At 45.9% G+C, this 21,984-nt stretch overlaps 1 protein-coding gene across 2 annotated transcripts in view; it reads left to right on the top strand.

Moving 5' to 3' along the window:
* Positions 1 to 21,984, top strand: part of LOC121533591 (fibrillin-2) — a 67,028-nt gene that overhangs the window by 39,885 nt on the left and 5,159 nt on the right. For both annotated transcript variants that reach the window (XM_041839673.2, XM_041839672.2), the window contains exons 12-59: positions 402 to 539; positions 816 to 935; positions 1,121 to 1,246; positions 1,349 to 1,471; positions 3,440 to 3,715; positions 3,982 to 4,035; positions 4,289 to 4,414; positions 6,353 to 6,478; positions 6,833 to 6,952; positions 7,779 to 7,916; positions 8,021 to 8,071; positions 8,269 to 8,394; positions 8,553 to 8,780; positions 9,089 to 9,214; positions 9,484 to 9,612; positions 9,889 to 10,014; positions 10,602 to 10,727; positions 10,912 to 11,034; positions 11,132 to 11,257; positions 11,463 to 11,588; positions 11,856 to 11,978; positions 12,318 to 12,566; positions 12,666 to 12,788; positions 13,077 to 13,199; positions 13,333 to 13,494; positions 13,655 to 13,723; positions 13,817 to 13,942; positions 14,111 to 14,236; positions 14,605 to 14,754; positions 14,921 to 14,992; positions 15,209 to 15,334; positions 15,776 to 15,901; positions 16,726 to 16,851; positions 16,970 to 17,086; positions 17,247 to 17,375; positions 17,615 to 17,734; positions 18,142 to 18,267; positions 18,431 to 18,583; positions 18,762 to 18,827; positions 18,949 to 19,074; positions 19,245 to 19,364; positions 19,571 to 19,693; positions 20,234 to 20,365; positions 20,563 to 20,688; positions 20,886 to 21,092; positions 21,247 to 21,372; positions 21,486 to 21,608; positions 21,807 to 21,923. In XM_041839673.2, coding sequence (XP_041695607.2) covers positions 402 to 539; positions 816 to 935; positions 1,121 to 1,246; positions 1,349 to 1,471; positions 3,440 to 3,715; positions 3,982 to 4,035; positions 4,289 to 4,414; positions 6,353 to 6,478; positions 6,833 to 6,952; positions 7,779 to 7,916; positions 8,021 to 8,071; positions 8,269 to 8,394; positions 8,553 to 8,780; positions 9,089 to 9,214; positions 9,484 to 9,612; positions 9,889 to 10,014; positions 10,602 to 10,727; positions 10,912 to 11,034; positions 11,132 to 11,257; positions 11,463 to 11,588; positions 11,856 to 11,978; positions 12,318 to 12,566; positions 12,666 to 12,788; positions 13,077 to 13,199; positions 13,333 to 13,494; positions 13,655 to 13,723; positions 13,817 to 13,942; positions 14,111 to 14,236; positions 14,605 to 14,754; positions 14,921 to 14,992; positions 15,209 to 15,334; positions 15,776 to 15,901; positions 16,726 to 16,851; positions 16,970 to 17,086; positions 17,247 to 17,375; positions 17,615 to 17,734; positions 18,142 to 18,267; positions 18,431 to 18,583; positions 18,762 to 18,827; positions 18,949 to 19,074; positions 19,245 to 19,364; positions 19,571 to 19,693; positions 20,234 to 20,365; positions 20,563 to 20,688; positions 20,886 to 21,092; positions 21,247 to 21,372; positions 21,486 to 21,608; positions 21,807 to 21,923 — 6,246 coding nt within the window. The remainder of the gene's footprint in view (positions 1 to 401; positions 540 to 815; positions 936 to 1,120; positions 1,247 to 1,348; positions 1,472 to 3,439; positions 3,716 to 3,981; positions 4,036 to 4,288; positions 4,415 to 6,352; positions 6,479 to 6,832; positions 6,953 to 7,778; positions 7,917 to 8,020; positions 8,072 to 8,268; positions 8,395 to 8,552; positions 8,781 to 9,088; positions 9,215 to 9,483; positions 9,613 to 9,888; positions 10,015 to 10,601; positions 10,728 to 10,911; positions 11,035 to 11,131; positions 11,258 to 11,462; positions 11,589 to 11,855; positions 11,979 to 12,317; positions 12,567 to 12,665; positions 12,789 to 13,076; positions 13,200 to 13,332; positions 13,495 to 13,654; positions 13,724 to 13,816; positions 13,943 to 14,110; positions 14,237 to 14,604; positions 14,755 to 14,920; positions 14,993 to 15,208; positions 15,335 to 15,775; positions 15,902 to 16,725; positions 16,852 to 16,969; positions 17,087 to 17,246; positions 17,376 to 17,614; positions 17,735 to 18,141; positions 18,268 to 18,430; positions 18,584 to 18,761; positions 18,828 to 18,948; positions 19,075 to 19,244; positions 19,365 to 19,570; positions 19,694 to 20,233; positions 20,366 to 20,562; positions 20,689 to 20,885; positions 21,093 to 21,246; positions 21,373 to 21,485; positions 21,609 to 21,806; positions 21,924 to 21,984) is intronic.

The following is a 21,984-nucleotide window of genomic DNA, read 5'->3' as shown; positions in this document are numbered from 1 at the left end:
TCCTGTGTTGTCTTGGCTGTGTACTTAGGGTCGTTGTCCTGTTGGAAGGTGAACCTTCAACCCAGTCTGAGGTCCTGAGCGCTCTGGAGCAGGTTTTCATCAAGGATCTCTCTGTACTTTGCTCGGTTCATCTTTCCCATGATCCTGACTAGTCTCCCAGTCCCTGCCGCTGAAAAACATCCCCACAGCATGATGCTGCCACCACAATGTATAACCTGTTGATCAGTTCATGGACTAGGTCTTTTGGAGAAGAGATTGTATCTCAATGAGACAAACCTGAATGTCAAAATAGTGATGGGAGCAACTTTTCATCTCTTTTCATGTTCTTCACTGTGTTTTAGAAAATAATAAACATTGTTTGGTAAGGTAATGTAATTGTGTGTTGTGTTGTGTATCCTCAGTGTCACTCAATGAGACCGTTGATGTGTGTAAACATTTCACCAACCTGTGTTTGAACGGCCGCTGTATCCCCACCCCGACCAGCTACCGCTGTGAATGTAACATGGGCTACAGACAGGATGTACGCGGGGAGTGTATTGGTAAGCCCACTAGAAAGTAATTACAGTTAGGAAAATTACATATACTCTACTGCCATCTTCTGACCACGCATGGAACTTCTCTGGTAGATGTTTAACTCAGGGTATCTTTACACAGTAGCATTGATTCTTAAACCTTTTTTAACAAGTATGGGAGTGTTCAGATTTGTAATTGGAGCACCCTGGGTTTTACTGATAAACTGTAATTGGAGCACCCTGGGTTTTACTGATAAACTCATCTCTCTTCATCTCCCTTCTCTCTTCTCCTCCCTCCTTCAGATGTGGATGAGTGCGTCAGCAACCCCTGTGTCAATGGAGACTGTGTCAACACACCTGGATCGTACCACTGCAAGTGTCACGAAGGCTACCAGGGCACCCCCACCAAACAGGCCTGCATTGGTATGTTCCAATTACTCACCAGAACAACTACAGACCATGATAATTCTATATTACAACAGTTGAATGGTATGGATGGACTGTGTACGTTGGGCTACTGACGGTCTGTGCTTGTAACAGACTGGTACCTAACCTGGCTAACAGTCAAACTAAGCCTAAACTCCCCTCCCCTTCCCTCCCCTCCACAGATATTGACGAGTGCATCGTGAACGGAGTGATGTGTCGTAACGGACGTTGTGTCAACACTGGCGGAAGCTTCCAGTGCATCTGCAACGCTGGCTTTGAACTCACTCCTGATGGAAAGAACTGCATAGGTAACAATGGACGTTCATTTATATATTCAATCAACGGATGTGGTAGATTATTGCACGTCTATACCACTATAAATTAAAACTTGTCTCCTTGTTCTCTTCCAGATCATGATGAGTGTGCCACCACCAACATGTGTCTCAATGGAATGTGTATCAATGAGGATGGTAGCTTCAAGTGTATCTGTAAACCTGGCTTTGCCCTGGCACCTAACGGACGCTACTGCACAGGTACATCATCTACCATACACAAGTTACAGTTATCTGAAGTCAACAGAGTTGCAGTTGATAGCTGATCCACTGGATCACTTGTTGATAGTCTGATCAACATCTATAGTGAGGGAAAAAAGTATTTGATCCCCTGCTGATTTTGTACTTTGCCCACTGACAAAGAAATGATCATTCAATAATTTGAATGGTATGTTTATTTGAACAGTGAGAGACAGAATAACAGCAAAAAAATACAGAAAAACGCATGTCAAAAATGTTATAAATTGATTTACATTTTAATGAGGGAAATAAGTATTTGACCCCTCTCAATCAGAAAGATTTCTGGCTCCCAGGTGTCTTTTATACAGGTAACAAACTGAGATTAGGAGCACACTCTTAAAGGGAGTGCTCCTAATCTCAGCTTGTTACCTGTATAAAAGACACCTGTCCACAGAAGCAATCGATCAATCAGATTCCAAACTCTCCACCGTGGCCAAGACCAAAGAGCTCTCCAAGGATGTCAGGGACAAGATTGTAGACCTACACAAGGCTGGAATGGGCTACAAGACCATCGCCAAGCAGCTTGGTGAGAAGGTGACAACCGTTGGTGCGATTATTCGCAAATGGAAGAAACACAAAATAACTGTCAATCTTCCTCTGCCTGGGGCTCCATGCAAGATCTCACCTTGTGGAGTTGCAATGATCATGAGAACGGTGAGGAATCAGCCCAGAACTACACGGGAGGATCTTGTCAATGACCTCAAGGCAGCTGGGACCATAGTCACCAAGAAAAGGACTGAAATCCTGCAGCGCCCGCAAGGTCCCCCTGCTCAAGAAAGCACATATACAGGCCTGTCTGAAGTTTGCCAATGAACATCTGAATGATTCAGAGGAGAACTGGGTGAAAGTGTTGTGGTCAGATGAGACCAAAATCGAGCTCTTTGGCATCAACTCAACTCGCCGTGTTTGGAAGAGGAGGAATGCTGCCTATGACCCCAAGAACACCATCCCCACTGTCAAACATGGAGGTGGAAACATTATGCTTTGGGGGTGTTTTTCTGCTAAGGGGACAGGACAACTTCACCGCATCAAAGGGATGATGGACGGGGCCATGTACCGTCAAATCTTGGGTGAGAACCTCCTTCCCTCAGCCAGGGCATTGAAAATGGGTCGTGGATGGGTATTCCAGCATGACAATGACACGGCCATGGCAACAAAGGAGTGGCTCAAGAAGAAGCACATTAAGGTCCTGGAGTGGCCTAGCCAGTCTCCAGACCTTAATCCCATTGAAAATCTGTGGAGGGAGCTGAAGGTTCGAGTTGCCAAACGTCAGGTTCGAAACCTTAATGACTTGGAGAAGATCTGCAAAGAGGAGTGGGACAAAATCCCTCCTGAGATGTGTGCAAACCTGGTGGCCAACTACAAGAAACGTCTGACCTCTGTGATTGCCAACAAGGGTTTTGCCACCAAGTACTAAGTCATGTTTTGCAGAGGGGTCAAATACTTATTTCCCTCATTTAAAATGCAAATCAATTTATAACATTTTTGACATGCGTTTTTCTGGATTTCTTTGTTGTTATTCTGTCTCTCACTCAAAATTGTAGACTGATCATGTCTTTGTCAGTGGGCAAACGTACAAAATCAGCAGGGGATCAAATACTTTTTTCCCTCACTGTATAGCAGTGGAGGCTGGTGGGAGGAGCTATAGGAGGACAGGCTCATTGGAATGGCTGGAATGGAATAAATGGAACGTTGTCAAACGTGGATTCCATATGTTTGATACTGTTCCATTGATTCCATTCCAGCCATTACAATGAGCTCGTCCTCCTATAGCTCCTCCCACCAGCCTCCTATGGTCTACAGATCATCTTCAGGGGAGTAGATTGCTCCTGGAGGGATTAATGAAGTGGTATTGAAGTGATTATCTAAATAAAATAAGGCTATACCATTATTTACTGTATCGCTTCCCTTCTTTCTTCCCTCCTTCAGACATTGATGAGTGCCAGACCCCAGGCATCTGTATGAACGGACGCTGTATCAACTCCGAGGGCTCCTTCCGCTGTGAGTGCCCACCGGGCCTGGCCATCGACGTGGACGGGAGAGTGTGTGTGGACACACACATGCGCACCACCTGCTACGGCGCCATCAAGATGGGCACGTGCTCGAGGCCCTTCCCTGGCGCCGTCACCAAGTCTGAGTGCTGCTGTGCCAGTCCTGAACACGGCTTCGGAGAGCCCTGCCAGCCCTGCCCTGCCCGCAACTCAGGTGACCAAACCTAACCCTAACCCCACCAGCAAGCATCAGTGGTTTACATGTGCTGTTATTAAGATCCTGTTAGCATGGAATCCAAACTGATATGCTCTGTTTCAGCATTGTTTCACTTCACAATACAATTCTGATTCCAGGCTAAGATCCTGTAGAACTCTACCAAATACTGCAGAAGTGATTGTTAGAATTAGAATGTAAATTGTGTTTTTTGTTACACTGGATATATTAGCAGGTGACTTACAGGTGTTTTTATTGCCTTTCAGCTGAGTTCCAGGCTGTGTGCAGCAGTGGGATTGGGATCACCGCTGACGGCAGAGGTGAGTAATGTTACTTGTACGGTTTGATCTTAAGTCTGTGGTTTGGAGCCTGCCCTACTATCACTGCTAGTTATTCTGACATTTAACAGGCCTTCCCTCAAACATTCCATGCGCCCCTCCAAAATGTGTGAATTTCCCTCCGAATTTCAAATCAAAGAGAGAAAAAATAAAATATGTATGTTGGAGAGAGCGTAAAGATGAGGCTGTGGTTTGTGGTGGGCTCATGTGGGTTTGTTCCTGTGTGTCTCCTCAGACATCAATGAGTGTGCCCTGGACCCAGACATCTGTCAGAACGGCATGTGTGAGAACCTGAGAGGGAGCTACCGCTGCATCTGTAACATCGGTTATGAGTCCGACTCCAGCGGAAAGAACTGCGTGGGTGAGTCCAGTCTTCCTGTATCCAATCTCCAATGTCTGGTGGGAAAAGCAGCGACCTGAATAAAGTTTATCTGCTGTACTTTCGTGGTCTTAACTTTGACGTATGATCAAAGTTGGATGAACAATCGCCTATAATTTCAAACACTGGGGTTGATTCTTTTGGTTGGTTTGTGTTAGGGGAGAGTGTGGTAAGTTCAGCCAAATGGGTATGTTGAGCCACCCTTGTTTCTAGGAAACCATTAAAAAAAAAATTAAATCCTTTGATCAAATATTTAGGAAGAAGTCATCATTTCATGGCGTCAGTAAAGGAAGAAACCACATGGAAAACGTGGTAAGCAAGTTAGTTCCAAAAAAACGAAACATGTATCTAAACCAGGGGTCTCCAACAGGTAGATAGCGAGCTACCAGTATCTCCCAGCCCACCAATGAGTTACTCACCAATCAATTCTGAAAGTACATGCATTTTTTAATGTGTTCAATGCAAACTGTCTTAAACATAAATTGCCTGGGTTCTATCCAATCAAAGCCACATTGACATTATCCCACCCCTGGTTAGCCACTATTGGCTTAAAAAGACAAACGTAACCCAATATTTGCCCATTAATTTCCAGCAATATTGACTTTTTATGTCTGTTTGGTGTGCGCGTTTGTCTATCACTCCGTATGTAGCCAGTTAGCGATGCTAATGTTAACCGTCTTGTGGGTGGTAGACTTTCCCCCAAAACCTTCTCAATTAAATGTTAACTGCAAAGTAGGGTTACCTGACAGATCTATATCATGACTATTTGTGTCAATTGGGTGGCCATTGTTTTGCAAACTCTGCCATGACATGTTCTGCAGCAGTAGACCTAACAGCAGAAACATCGCTAGACAGACACATTCCTCTCTTGCTAGAATTACACCAAAAAAAATCTATATTTGTTAGTATTTTTTCCAGACCTAAAATTTTGTCTTCTGATGTGATTTAAGCATTGACATGGACTCAGAACATCCATTTTCATTGTTTCCATCTGAATAATTGTAATATTGAGAGTAAAAAAACGAGAGAAAAAATGAAAACCAGGAAAATAACAGAAAACAGAATTCGAAAAAATACAAAATAATATTTTATGGGGCCCCCTTATAGTTGTTATGACATGTAAACATTTTTTAAAGTAGCTCATGCTAGAAAAAGGTTGGAGACCCCTGATCTAAACCAAAGTAGATAGTTTAAAGATTGTTCTATACATCATTTGGGGTCTCTATAAGCTTCAATATGAGGTCCTAAACCTAGCATGAAAGTGTATCCTAGCTGTGTGGGCTATAGTCTAAATGTTTGCCTTGGGGTAAGTTGAGCCAATGGCAATGAGGTCAATTTAACCAATGGTTGAGCCAATGGCAAGTTGAGCAAATTGAAGTGTTTTCTTCCCAAGCGTAATGAAAGGCATTATTGCTGGGATATGAGGTAAGAACAGGGCCTGGCCTATGTTAAAAGTGTAAAAAAAAAGTGTTTGTTAGGTGTTAAGCAAGTGTTAAAATATGCTTAAAATGATTAGAAGACAAAAAGGTGATTGTGTTGAATTGTGTTTGGGATAGACATGATATACGTGGTTTTAAAAAGGTAGGTGTAATATTTCATTCAGTACAGACATTTGTAGGCGGCTTAACTTACCATGTCCCACAGCTCAATTTACCCCATACCCGGGGTAAGTTGTGCCAAGAGACCACTTTTTTTGGACAAGCTATGTTTTCAAAACTGTATTGTTTAAATGAATTCTGATTATTTCCTGGGATACACAACATCCTGAAATATAGGTAGATATCTTTGTTAGAGATAATACTATTTCCCTTGACGGAATGATGCTGAATGTAAAAAATTGCTCAACTTACCCCACTCTCCCCTACACTTGATAAGTCAACCATGTTGTTCTCTTCTCCTCAACTCTTTCTTGTCTCCCAGACATCAACGAGTGTCTCGTGAACCGTCTGCTGTGTGACAACGGCCTGTGTAGAAACACCCCCGGCAGCTACACCTGCTCCTGTCCCAAAGGCTTTGTCTTCAAACCAGACTCTGAGACCTGCGAAGGTAAACACCTCATACACACGCCAAAAGAGCAATAGTTTGTTCGACCATGTTGAGAAGAGTCAATGCATTAAAACACTCTTCAGTGCTATTTCATACCTTGCAGCTGTCTAATCTTCTAGATGTGCATACACCTGCAACTGTTTAACACTTAAACACACATGGAGAGAAGGGAATCAAATAGATCATCAAAATATATGACCACATGTTTGCTTACATCCTCTGTCCTTGAACCAATTTCCATAAAGTTTTGTGTCTTTGTTGAAGTAAACACATGCCTGTCTAGATGTAAAGGATGACCCATTTAACTGGCTCTGCACTGCCTTACCTAACCCTGCTCTGGTCCATGTGTTTCAGATATCAACGAGTGTGACTCCAGCCCGTGTGTCAACGGAATCTGCCGCAACATCGCCGGGTCCTTCAACTGCGAGTGTTCCCATGGCAGCAAGCTAGACTCCACCAACACCATCTGCGTGGGTAAGAGGCCAAGGCGTCTGTCATAACTGCCCGACTTAAAATCGGACCCAAATTAAAAACGACGGGGTCGTGAGACAAACTTCTGTCAGAGAATCATCCATATAGACAGTCAGAGTAATGTTTCTAGCCTCATAGGCCTTTTAGAATCTTTATACCACTAAATAAACAAGTCGATGGCAGCTTTGGGAACATGTCCAGACGCATCTGAACATCCATCTACAGATGTAATCTGGGATGAGTCATTAGAATAAATACCAATATGAGCCGGCCTTGTCAGTCTGATAGATTCCTGTACTTTAAAATATAGAGCTGTTTTATGTTCAAAGCAGAGTCATATATTTGGTTCAAAGTCATCGCTCGGCGGCGAGAATGTAAATTGTGGTCTAGTTTTTGGGTGGGCTCATGGTCTCGGGAGAGAAAATGCACATCCCATTTGTTATGACTAGGCTCTCAGTCCATTAGGAGTGCCATAGCAAATTATTAAAGTAATTGATGCATGTGTCTTGGTACAGGCTGAGGTAAGATGCCAGCTGTTGAAAGGGACACCTGTAGTTAGTTACTATCCACTGCCTGTTCCGTTGTGCTTGGAATGAATGGAGTATATAAATGAGAGATATGTGTGTTGATGCTTCACAGTACATTTGAATTGATGGGCCTTTTCTTGGCAGGGTTCTCTTTAGTGCCTTCACTTACTCACATTCTCTCTCTCTTTCTTCCCTCTCTCTCTCCTCCCTCTCTTCCTCTTCCTTTCTTCCTTCTTTCTCTCTCTGTCTCTTTCCTACCCCCTCTCTCTCTCTCTCTCTCTTCTCACCCCCTCCCTCTACAGACAGCATGAAGGGAACATGCTGGCTGAACGTCCAAGATGGCCGCTGTGAGGTCAACATCAACGGCGCCACGCTAAAGTCTGAGTGCTGCTCTACGCTGGGAGCAGCCTGGGGCAGTCCCTGTGAACGCTGCGAGATCGGTCAGTACAAACACAAACACACACACACACTTCTAGACATACACACTCCTAATGAAGATAATGAAGTGTGAGGTGTGTACTGTAACTGTTGTCTCTCTCCACAGACACTGCCTGTTCCAGGGGGTTCGCGCGTATGAAGGGAGTCAACTGTGAAGGTAAAACACATATTGACCCCGACACACATACTGCTGCTACTGTCTATTATCCATTCTGTTGGTAGCAGACATTCTTACAGCCATAGTGACCCTCTGCCTCCCTCCTGTGGTATTCCACTCCCTCCCTCCCTCCCACAGAAACTGATGAGTCATAGAGTACAGTCAATCAGTCCTTTAATAACCCCCGATTCCCCCAGACATCAATGAGTGTGAGGTGTTCCCGGGGGTGTGTACCAACGGGCGCTGTGTCAACACCCAGGGCTCCTTCCTCTGTGAGTGTGCTGAGGGTCTCACCCTGGACGGGAGCGGACGCACCTGCGTGGGTAAGACAAGACAGTAACCAACGTAAACCCTGATAAACAAACAAACACAAATACAGCAAATGCGTCCCAAAAATGTGGTCACCAAAAATATTAGCACCTTGAGCCTACTGTGTCGTCAGCAGTACTGTATGTCTGACCACTGTCTGTCTGTCCCTCAGACGTGCGTAGCGAGCAGTGCTACATGAAGTGGCACGAGGATGAGTGTGGTGAGCCGCTGCCCGGGCGCTACCGAGTGGATATGTGCTGCTGCTCGGTGGGCGCAGCCTGGGGCATCGACTGTGAGGAGTGTCCCAAGGCGGACACCCCGGAGTACAAGGCCATCTGCCCCCGAGGACCAGGCTTCGCCAACCGAGGAGACATCCTGACTGGCAGACCCTTCTACAAAGGTAGGGACAATCACTCATTGTCCAGTTTTGCTTGTCTGAATGTCATTAGGCATTTTGCTGCCACTAATATATTTTGAGTATATCCCTACTACACTGAGGAGCTACAAAGAACAAGCCAAATTATCAAATGTATAGGTGCCAGCCATCCACAGCATTACATATCTAAACAACTAGAAATGTCTTCAGATTCACATTTTGAGAAAAACATTACTGGATTGGATTTGGAAAAATAGCGCAGGTAAACTTCATGTGAATTCCATACACAATTCACCCCTGAGCCTTGGCATTATTCTGTTCTTCTCCTGCAGATGTGAATGAGTGTAAGGTGTTCAACAGCCTGTGTTCTCACGGAACGTGTCGCAACACCATCGGCAGCTTCAAGTGCCGCTGCAGCAGTGGCTTCGCCCTCACCATGGAGGAGAGGAATTGCACCGGTACGAGAGAGAGAAAGCATATTCATGTTTTTTTACAAAATAATCTTAAAATCGGAAACAAATTTAAGGAGAAATATATATCTTCGTATAAGATTTCTGTAGTATTTTAGAAAGTTTCAGGGTAAAAAAAAAAACGTGTGCTACAAACTCACTAGACAACACTGTTTGTTGACACAGCTGAATTTCCTCATGAGATCAGTAAAAGAATGCTGAATATGATATTTCTGTCATGTGCATTCTTCCCTCTGTCTCTCCTCCCACTCCCACAGATATTGACGAATGTCATATCTCTCCGGACCTGTGTGGCCACGGCACCTGCGTGAACACCCCTGGCAGCTTCGAGTGTGAATGCTTCGAGGGCTACGAGAGTGGCTTCATGATGATGAAGAACTGCATGGGTGAGTGGGGGACACACACACACACACACACACACACACACACACACACTGCTCCCCAGCTGACTGGAGAGTGGGACAACTTCCTCTGAGATCCTCTGTGTGTTTCTCTCAAAGTCATTATTGACGGCTGACCTTGTTGCACCCTCTCCCTCTCTCGTATATATTCCTTCCTCTCTCTCTCTCTCTCTCTCTCCCTCTCTCTCCTATATCTTTCTCCCTCTCTCTCTCCCTCTTTCTTCCTCTCTCTCCCTCCATCTCTCCCTCTCTCCCCTGCAGATATTGATGAGTGTGAGAGGAACCCACTGCTGTGTCGAGGAGGCGCCTGTCTGAACACAGAGGGGAGTTACGAGTGTGAATGTCCTCCCGGACACCAGCTGAGCCCCGACGGTTCCTCCTGCGAAGGTAGTCATACAGTATATCACTGCACAGTGCATAGTATGCACACACACACACACACACACACACACACACACCCTATACATCACCTGGAATATGAGACACTTTAGATCACTGTTTTGGCGTTTTTACATCATCCTCAAGTCATCTATGCATAGTCACTTTAACTCTACCCACATGTACATATTACCTCAATTACCTCGACTAACCAGTGCCCCCGCACATTGACTCTGTACCGGCGCCCCCTGTATATAGCCTCCCTACTGTTATTTTATTTTACTGCTGCTCTTTAATTATGTTTGTATTTTTATTTTTTACTTATCTATTTTTTACCTAACACTTATTTTTCTTAAAACTGCATTGTTGGTTAAGAGCTTGTAAGTAAGCATTTCACTGTAAGGTCTACACCGATTGTATTCGGCGCATGTGGCAAATAAAATGTGATTTGATCTGGAATACATTTTCCAGTTAACCAAACCGTAACCGCCATAAAAGTCACTAAAGGTATTCTCTCCTACATTATGTTGTCTACTGTGGTAGCTAATTCCTTTGATTTAAGCTGACTCTAACTGACGTCTTCTCTGTGTTTCCAGATGTGAACGAGTGCCAGCTGAGTGACAACCTGTGTAAGAACGGCCACTGTGTCAACATGGTGGGGAACTACCAGTGCTCCTGTGACACGGGCTACCAGGTTACACCAGACAGACAGGGCTGTGTGGGTGAGTGATCATTGTCATCATTTGTCTTGTGGATGTTAGTACCATACTTCAGTGTACGGAAATACCTGCCATACGTGTGGAACGTCTACATACAACAGACTATGGTTGTTGACCATTTCTAAGCATTTTGTCACATCAGAAACTTTTCAGTGTCTATACTCACCTGTAACCCGTCTGATTGCAGATATTGATGAGTGTACCATCATGAACGGAGGCTGTGACACACACTGTACCAACTCCGAGGGCAGCTACGAGTGCAGCTGTAGTGAGGGCTACGCGCTCATGCCCGACCTCAGGACCTGCGCTGGTGCGTCACACAGTAACGCAGTACACACACGTACTGGACATGTACACATAGTATAGTGTATAGACACACATTGACACTTGTTCTCTCCCCTGTCCAGACATTGATGAGTGTGAGGACACCCCTGACATCTGTGACGGAGGCCAGTGCACCAACATCCCTGGAGAGTACCGCTGTCTCTGCTATGACGGATTCATGGCCTCCATGGATATGAGGACCTGTATTGGTGAGACATACACCCTGTTCCCTTCTTTTGCTCACTTTCTCTCTCTCTCTCTCTCTCTCTCTCTCTCTCTCTCTCGCTCTCTCTCTCTCTCGCTCCCCCATCCCTCTAATTTTACCCTTACCTGTTAGACATACATTTTACTCCTCTGTCCCCTCTCCAAGACCAGTTAACTCATGTTCCTCTGTGTTTGTTCCTGTGTGTCCAGATGTGAATGAGTGTGAGCTGAACCCTAACATCTGTCTGCACGGGGACTGTGAGAACACCAAGGGATCCTTCATCTGTCACTGTCAGCTGGGGTACTTTGTCAAGAAGGGCTCCACCGGCTGCACAGGTACAGTGTACACACACACACACACACACACACACAGAGACACCATACAGACACACAGCACCATGGGCTACACACACACTGGTAGTAACAGTAAGGCCATTTACTGTAAAACGCTATCTTAGTTATGATGATGTCATAAAGCTTTGGTCATTTTTAACTTCCATGGATAATGCAAGGTATAAACCAGAGTACAGACAGAATGAGAGAGGCACTCACATTTTATGTCTTGTCCTAAATTCATCTCTCTGCTGTTTTCTTTCTTTCTAGATATTGATGAGTGTGAGATTGGAGCCCATAACTGTGACATGCATGCTGCCTGCGTCAACGTCCCCGGAAGCTTCAAGTGTCGCTGTCGTGACGGCTGGGTGGGAGACGGCATCAAGTGTGTGGGTGAGTATACTAGTGCTGGGCTGGAACAAAAGCCTGTTAAATTAAAAAGATGTACTTTAGCAGACGCTTTTATCCAAAGCGACTTACAGTCATGCGTGCATATATTTTTACGTATGGATGGTCCTGGGTATTGAACCCACAATCTTGGCGTTGCAAGCACCATGCTCTACCAACTGAGCCATACATTATTTAGCTCTCTATGAACAGGAGTTGTGACAACTACAGTAGTTGATCTCTACAGTACTTCTCAGAATAGGTTATTGAATTGTTATTACATGGCTCCCTCATCTATGGACACTAAGTGAACTGATTATGTTTGACCCTCCTCTCTCCCTGTAGACCTGGACGAGTGTTCCACCGAGGAGCACAACTGCAACCTCAACGCAGACTGTGTCAACACCCCCGGCTCCTACCGCTGTGCCTGCAAGGAGGGCTTCAACGGGGACGGCTTCTCCTGTTCAGATATGGATGAGTGTGCTGACAACGTCAACTTGTGTGAGAACGGCCAGTGTCTGAACGCTCCGGGGGGCTACCGCTGCGAGTGTGAGATGGGCTTCACCCCTACTGAGGACAGCAAGGCCTGCCAGGGTAAGAATAACACATACACACACACACACACACACACACACACATACACCATCGTTCTGCCCATAGATACTGACCATATCCTTCTCTCCCTCTCTGTAGATATCGACGAATGTAACTTCCAGAACATCTGTGTGTTTGGAACGTGTCAGAACCTACCGGGGATGTTCCGGTGTGTGTGTGACGACGGCTACGAGCTGGACCGCAGCGGAGGAAACTGCACTGGTGAGCAACACACACCCTCTACCACACATCACTACCAATCCAATCTGGCAACCCTCATATTTCGCCATCAATTTTGACTTTCTATTCCCTCGTTGTACCACTCAATCTGTCATGTGCAGCCGCAGCAAGTCTGTGACTTTAGCAAGGCTGTTTCTGCTTTCACCAGTCCTCTCACAGTCGAAGAGCATAGCTTTCATAGAGTGGATGTGTGTTGTTAAAGCATTTGTGTGTGGCTCTATGTGTGTTATTTAATGTTGGTCATAAAGTGTGTGTTTGTATGTGTTCCAGACATTAACGAGTGTGCGGACCCTGTGAACTGCATCAACGGCTTGTGTGTGAACACACCAGGAAGCTACCTGTGTAACTGCCCTCCGGACTTCGAGCTCAATCCTACTGGAGTGGGCTGTGTGGGTGAGTACTGGACACCTGGCATCAGCGCAATGCTAATGTCTGGTAGCCATGGAGATGAAGACACCTCAGCCAATGAATGAGTGGCAGCAAGTGTTGATGGGTGTGTAACAATAATGCCTTTCCCTCATCTCAGACACACGAGTGGGCAACTGTTTCCTGGACACGTTGGCGCGTGGCGACGGTGGCATCTCCTGCAGCGCTGAGATTGGCGTGGGCGTCACCCGCGCCTCCTGCTGCTGCTCCCTGGGAGGAGCCTGGGGAAACCCCTGTGAACTCTGCCCACCCATCAACTCCAGTATGTACAATAAAGCTTGGTCGAACCAAATCATGACAGACCTGTTCTTTTTGAAGAAGAACAAAACATTTAGATGAGCTAATCTTGCCCAATTTCACATATGTTTTTGAGGAAAATGTGGTACTAGTTTGATCTTTTGGGGTCTTTTTTTGGTCTGTAGCGGAGTACAAGACACTGTGTCCCGGAGGAGAGGGCTTCAGACCTAACCCCATCACTGTCATCCTGGAAGGTAACACTATTCGTCCTTATCTTATTTTTCCGTTGTATGATTTAGAGTGTCCCAACAAACTAAACCGGACTCTCTCTCCCACTACCCCACCAGACATTGATGAGTGCCAGGAGCTGCCAGGCCTGTGCCAGGGTGGTAACTGTGTCAACACCTTCGGCAGCTTCCAGTGCGAGTGCCCCGCAGGCTACTACCTCAACGAGGAGACACGCATCTGCGAGGGTAAGAGGGAAAAGGTCACAGAGGGGTCAAATGAGGTCATTCTCCAGACTTTCCCAGTATCCATCTGATTCACTTGATCATTGATGACCGCCTAAAGCCCAAAATGTAATAAGATAATGAAAGGCAGTACTGTGTGTAACCATGTGTATTCTCTGTCCGTGTGTGTAGATATTGATGAGTGCACAGCCCACATTGGAATCTGTGGTCCTGGTACCTGCTACAACACCTTGGGGAACTACACCTGCGTGTGTCCTCCTGAGTACATGCAGGTCAACGGAGGAAACAACTGCATGGGTGAGTCAGACCACACCGGGTGGTACACACACATGCATACATACATACATATATATACAGTATCAGTCAAAAGGGTTTTTATAGAATAATAGTGAAGACATCAAAACTATGAAATAACACATATGGAATCATGTAGTAACCAAAAAAGTGTTAAACAAATCAAAATGCATTTTAGATTTGAGATTCTTCAAAGTAGTCACCCTTTGCCTTGATGACAGCTTTGCACACTCTTGGCATTCTCTCAACCAGCTTGTGTTTGTGAATAAACATACAAACAGTGTAGTAATGGTTTACAAATGATAATGGATTATAAAGAGTTGTGTATTTATGGGGAGTCATTCTCAACCCCGTCTCTGCTGACATTACAGACATGAGGAAGAGCGTGTGTTACCGCAACTTCAACGACACGTGTGAGAACGAGCTGTCTTTCAACATGACCAAGAAGATGTGCTGCTGTGCCTACAACGTGGGCAAGGCCTGGAACAAGCCCTGTGAAGCCTGCCCTACCCCTGCCACCTGTGAGTTGGAACATAAGACACTCACACACACTAGCATACACACACATACACACACTCCATAGAGACACTCATAGACACACACTACCTCCGACACTTTCATGACAGCCTCTGAATACTGTATGTTCTTGGTGCATAAGTTCACTCAGTTGTTTTATCCTCTCCACAGCGGAGTACCAGTTACTGTGTGGGAACCAGGCTCCTGGGTTCATCATAGACATCCACACGGGCAAGCCCATCGGTAAGGTCATCATTAGGTCAAAGGTCAAATAGGTCATTTTGGCCTTCTGCTTGTTCAGAACAGAGACTGCTGAACTGCCAAAACAGATAGATACTATAATCATTATATTATTATATGGTATATGGTGCTATTATAGAATAATAAATAAGAAAAATGGAGTAGCTTTGTGAGTGAATGACTTCTAACAGAGCATGATGTTGCTGTGTTGTTCTGTAGATATTGATGAGTGTCGAGAGATCCCGGGTATATGTGCCAACGGAGTGTGTATCAACCAGATAGGAAGCTTCCGCTGTGAATGTCCCATGGGCTTCAGCTACAACAATATACTGCTCATCTGTGAAGGTAAGGCTCAGACACACACACATTCTCACACACACACACACACACACACACATCATCACCATTTACCTTCTCATAAAAAAAATAGATATACACATACGTACACACTCTGTGGCCCTCAAACCAAATGTACCCGCACACAAAACACACACACACACACACATCCACACACTCACCACTTAACAATCAGTAAAGTTAATGCTGCCCTCTCTCTCCCACATGAATTATCCTTGCTTGTAAAGACAGACAGCAGAGTATACTGGCCCTGTAGGAGCCTAGTGCCAAGTTCTGCCAGTCCAGGGGACTTAAATCACCCTAGCCAGCCTGGCACTGTTCTGTTTGGCCCTCCTCAGCCTCTGCATTACCTCACACTGGGCTTTTACTAGACAGTTATGACCACTGTGACTAATGATCGCTGCCCGCTCTTGTTTTTCTTCCCTCCAGATATTGACGAGTGTAACAGCGGAGACAACCTGTGCCAACGCAACGCCAACTGTATCAACATCCCAGGGAGCTACCGCTGCGAGTGCTCACCAGGCTTCAAGCTGTCCCCCAGCGGAGCCTGCGTGGGTGAGTCCCAACTCTATGCCCAGGGGCAGCAGGGATTTACCATCTCAGAACAATGGGGATGTACTACAGTGAGATTCCCTGTTGAGAGATAATTGTTTTGAGAGTTAAATGGTTTATTAGTCAATGGGAAAACACACTGAGATGATCAATAGTAATGTATTTCATCTCCCCTATCTCCTAGTCTATTAGTTAATGCTGGAGCTGCCTTCTTGGCCAGATCTCTATTGGAAAATACACTGAGTATACCAAGCATTAGGAACACCTTCCTAATATTGAGTTGCACCCCTTTTGCCCTCAGAACAACTTCAATTCATCGGACTCTACAAGGTGTCAAAAGCATTCCATAGGGATGCTGGCCCATGTTGACTCCAATGCTTCCCACAGTTGTGTCAACTTGGCTGGATGTCCTTTGGGTGGTGAACAATTCTTGATACACACGGGAAACTGTTGAGTTCTTGACACAAACCGGTGCGACTGGCACCTACTACCATACACAGTTCAAAGGCACTTCAATCTTTTGTCTTGCCCATTCACCCCCTGTATGGCACACATACACAATCCATGTCTCAATTGTCTCAAGGCTTTAAAATTATTCTGTAACCCGTCTCCTCCCTTTCATCTATATAAATTTTTTAAGTGGATTTAACAAGTGACATCAATAAGGGATCATAGCTTTCACCTGGTCAGTCTATGTCATGGAAGAGCAGGTGTCCTTAATGTTTTGTATACTCAGTGTATATTATTGATCTTGATGGAACTTCCTAGTTAGATCATTTGTTACAAATAAACTAAAAACTCTGCATCTTCTCTCCCTGTGTGTGTAGACCGCAACGAGTGCCAGGAGATCCCTAACGTGTGTAGCCACGGAGAGTGTATCGACACCCAGGGCAGCTACCGCTGTCTCTGCCACAACGGCTTCAAGGCCACAGCCGACCAGACCATGTGCATGGGTAAGTAAAGAGTCCCAGTAAACTCAATAGACTTACCATAGCAGACACGGTAGACATTCTATAGTTTGGTTTCAATCATCTCACCTCAGTCTCACCCCCTGGTCTCGCTCCGTCTCAGATATTGATGAGTGTGACAGACAACCATGTGGGAACGGAACCTGTAAGAACACAGTGGGCTCCTACAACTGTCTCTGCTTCCCTGGCTTCGAGCTCACGCACAACAATGACTGCATGGGTACGTATGACATCCCAAAGTATATCAACATGGAAAAGAATACTATGAAGACATTTAAGGAGTAATTCTGTCTAAATGTTAAAAGGGATACTTTCGAGTAGCATATTTTGAATAATTAGATAATCTTATTAACTCTCTCCACTTCCCTGTCCCCCTCCAGACATTGATGAGTGCAGTGCGTTGGTGGGTCAGGTGTGTAGGAATGGCCAGTGTATCAACAGCTTGGGATCCTTCCAGTGTCTCTGTCAGGATGGCTACGAACTCACCCCCGACGGAAAAAACTGTGTCGGTAAGTAACGTCAACACCCTAGCAACTCTAGACCTGGGTCAAATACATTTGTCAAATACTTTTAAATATTTTATTAATGCTTGATTTAGTTTGCCTGGTACAATGGAACCAATGGAATGGTCCCAAAAGTGCAAACTCCAAGCTAAACCAAGTATTTGAAAGTATTTGATGTATGTCTTGGGGTGTATAGTGTGTTTTCATTGAGGCGTACTGTATAATCACACACTGTTCTTCCTCAGATATCAATGAGTGTGTGAGTCTTCCTGGGACATGCTCTCCTGGAACCTGTCAGAACCTGGATGGATCCTTCCGCTGTATCTGCCCACCTGGATACGAGGTGCAGAACGACCAGTGTATAGGTAGGAGTCTAACACACCAGGCACACACACACTCCAATACTCGATTAACTGTTGGAGGTGAAAGAGACCATTAACTTTGACGCAAGTTCGTACACACACACACTGGATAACTACCACAGAGAACATTACTTCATTACTTCTGTACATTCAGAATCCCACTTGCTCACACAGATAGAGCCAACACACGCCCACACCTACACATCAGAGTGTCAATGACCTGCAGTGACCCTTTTATCTGGCCCAATACACACACACACACACACACACACACACACACTGTGTAACAGCCTTATAGCCTTGTACGCTGATGGGGTGACATCCATACACCATCTGGCCTTGGAGTTTGCAATGATGTAATCCCCTCTCATCCCTCTTTCCTTCTCTCCCTCTCTCTCTTTCTCTTCCAGATATCAACGAGTGTGAGGTGGAGCCCAATATCTGCCAGTTTGGCACATGTACCAACACCCCAGGAAGCTTCCAGTGTATCTGCCAGAATGGCTTCGTCCTGTCTGACAATGGGCGCCGCTGTTTGGGTGAGAGAGAGAGAACTGTACGTTACAGTAGTCACTAAATGGCCAAGTATCAGATGTGTTAGAAATCACAGCACTTCTGTCCTTTCTAGTATGGCCAAATAGTGAGAACCTTTTGTCTACTATCCACCTGACTGTGTTTTTTCCAACCCCCTCTGTATGACAGACACAAGAGAGAGCTTCTGTTTCACCCGCTTTGAGTCAGGCAAGTGTTCTGTGCCCAAAGCCTTCAACACCACCAAGGCCAAGTGCTGCTGCAGCAAGATGCCAGGCGAGGGCTGGGGAGACCCCTGCGAGCTGTGCCCACGCGAGAGCGAGGGTGAGTCACACGTATGACACGCACGTTCCACACACACCTCACTGTCAGTACTTTTCCATTCATTGTAGTTATAATAATGTATTCCTTAACACAAGCCAGTTGATGAGAGCTAAGCCTAGTGGATCCTGTCCTGTCAGTGTGTGTAGATTTAACTTCTAACATCTCCTTGTGTCTCCAGCGTCCTTTAAAAGCCTGTGTCCCTACGGCCATGGATCCACGCCTGGACTTGGGGACGCCCGTGAGGGTGAGTGATAAGTGACACGGCTGGGCCACCCCCAGACATACCAACCCCCTCAACTGAATCAGCTCTTTTATGACCCGATGTCAAAAATGTCAATAAACTGTCCTTATCTGTCTTTCTGTAGATATGAACGAGTGTCTGGACAACCCAGGCGTCTGTGTGAACGGTATCTGTATCAACACGGACGGATCGTTCCGCTGCGAGTGTCCCTTCGGCTACAACCTGGACTACACCGGGGTCAACTGTGTTGGTGAGCTGACCCCTGACCCCTATTGGTGTTGATAATGATGATGATGACATTTACTTTCCTTTAAGATTACATTCTTGTCAGAAGTCAACATACCTGAGAACAAATTCAATTTACATGACCACCCTTCCCCCATCTCCCCATCTCCCCTCATCCCTCCTCTCCCTCCCCAGACACTGATGAGTGCTCTATAGGAAACCCCTGTGGTAACGGGACCTGTACTAATGTGGTGGGAGGCTTTGAGTGCTCCTGTCATGAAGGCTTCGAACCTGGCTCCATGATGACCTGTGAAGGTATGTAACATCATACAAACACTCACCTTTGACCTTTCACCTACACCTGGAAAATTACAAATGCTTATGATGATATACCATCAGATTGTACAATTATTCTTGTATGATAGAATGCTCATGTACTCATCTCTCTCTCTCTCTCTCTCTCTCTCTCTCTCTCTCTCTCTCTATTCTTGCTCACTCCCTCTGTCTCTCTCTCTCTTCAGATATCAACGAGTGTTCTCTAAACCCCCTGCTGTGTGCCTTCCGTTGTGTCAACACCTTTGGTTCCTACGAGTGCATGTGTCCCTCGGGTTACGTGCTGCGAGACGACCACCGCATGTGCAGAGGTGAAGGGACACACCATAATCTACCTCCACACAGGAGTCTGTCTCTCTCTCTGTCTCTCTCTCTGTCTCTCTCCCTCCACAGGAGCCTATTCTCTCTATCTCTTTCTCTCCCCTCTTTCTCCATCTCTCTCTTTCTTGCTCAGGACTTTCTGTCTCTCCCTTTATCAGCAGTCATATGTAAACCCCTGTGGGGTAGCTATTATACAGCTGTGTTAAAGTCAAGTTACTCTATCATCGTAAATTCACCCGGCTGGTTTTATATGGTCATGCTTTAGAGATGGCAGTTTTACAGTGAACTTGTTTCATGAACATACTGTACGTTACGGTATAATCTTTTTTTGTAATGTGTTTTTTCCCGCTTCTTATTGTTAAAATGGATCAGTAGCCTAGACATCATTGTCTATTTTTCTTTAAACATTTCCTCTCCTCTCCTCCCCACTCTCGCTCGCTCTCTCTCTCCATCTCTTTCTCTCTCTCCCTCCCTCCCTCTCGCACTCTCTCTCTCGCTCTCTTTCTCGCTCGTTCTCTCTCTCTCACCAGACCAGGATGAGTGTTCTGAGGGTTTGGATGACTGTGAGTCCAAAGGCATGTCCTGTAAGAACCTGATTGGCACCTTCATGTGTATCTGCCCCCTTGGCATGCAGCGCAGACCTGACGGAGATGGCTGCATGGGTGAGTCACACACACACACTCTCTCAATCACTAATACACACACACACACACAGACACACACACAAATATACACACACTACAGGAGAGAAATCACTTCTTGAAAGTGATTCCATTTTATGTCACACTGTTCTAAACTCTCATCTTCTCCTTCGCCCCCTACTCCTCTCCTCTTTCTTTCATCCTTCTCCCCCTGGCAGACCTGAATGAGTGTCGCGCGAAGCCTGGCATCTGTAAGAACGGGCGCTGTGAGAACACAGTGGGAAGCTACCGCTGTGTGTGCAACGAGGGCTTCCAGTCCAGCTCCACTGGAACAGAGTGTATCGGTGAGCATGTCACGACAAAGGATTCTGCAGAAGGGTGCACAATCCATCCATGCAATTTCAATGCAACCACCAAAACAAAAGCATAAAAGACTCTATCACTCCTTTGACACACATACTTGATATGCAGCTCCTGTATATTGCCGACTCATCTCTCCCTCTCTACCCCTGTCTTTCTCTCACTCCCTCCACCCCTACAGATAACCGACAGGGCTTCTGTTTCACCGAGGTGCTCCAAACTATGTGCCAGCAGGGCTCCACCAACAGGAACAGTGTCACCAAATCTGAGTGCTGCTGCAACCTCGGGCGCGGCTGGGGACCCCAGTGTGAGCTCTGCCCGCTGCCTGGCACCGTGCAGTACAAGAGGATGTGCCCACTGGGACCCGGGTACACCACCGACGGCAGAGGTTAGATAGAGGAGAGGGTGTGAGAAAGGGGTTGAGGGAGGGTGAGAGTAAATGGTAAAGGAATGTGGAAGGAGATGGGGATGAGAGAGGGTTGAGGTGTGTGTGTGTGTGTGTGTGTGTGTATATCTAACATCCCTGCCTGCTGTTGTTGCAGACATCAATGAGTGCACGGTGATGCCAGACCTGTGTAAGAACGGCCAGTGCATCAACACCATCGGATCGTTCCGCTGCCACTGCAACGTGGGTTATACCACCGACTTCACCGGCACCTCCTGCGTTGGTATGACCCGTCTCTCTCTTCTCTTACTGGGCCTTGGACCAAACCATCCTGGCCCGGGGTAGAAATTGCCCTCTTTCTGACCTTATTACTCACCACTGTCTGTTGTGTTTTAGATATGGATGAGTGTTCCGCGTCTCCCAAGCCCTGTAACTTCCTGTGTAAGAACACAGAGGGCAGCTACCTGTGCTCCTGCCCCAGAGGATACACCATGCAGCCTGACGGAAAGACCTGCAAAGGTGGGTGGACCCTGCTCCTGGTCAGATGCCTTCAATACCAGTCCAATAAATACTGAAACATATGAGTTCCCATTTTCTCATGATCATTCGATCTTAATTGTCTAATATGCTAACTGGTACTTTCACACAACTACATACAGTATACATGCTTTTTTCACACTTTATTAACAAATCCATATTTCTACCCCTCTACTACAGATCTGGATGAGTGTTCCACTAAGCAGCATAACTGTCAGTTCCTGTGTGTCAACACCATCGGAGGGTTCACCTGCAAGTGTCCTGCAGGCTTCACCCAGCACCAGACCGCCTGTATCGGTGAGTGGCCATGAACAAGATACACTTTGTTTAGGACAATTCTACCACCTTGAAAAGTTAA

This window comes from Coregonus clupeaformis, chromosome 20 (assembly GCF_020615455.1).
Source record: "Coregonus clupeaformis isolate EN_2021a chromosome 20, ASM2061545v1, whole genome shotgun sequence".
NCBI lineage: Eukaryota > Metazoa > Chordata > Actinopteri > Salmoniformes > Salmonidae > Coregonus > Coregonus clupeaformis.
The sequence above is the reverse complement of the archived record's forward strand: the minus strand, read 5'-3'. Positions and strand labels throughout refer to the sequence as shown.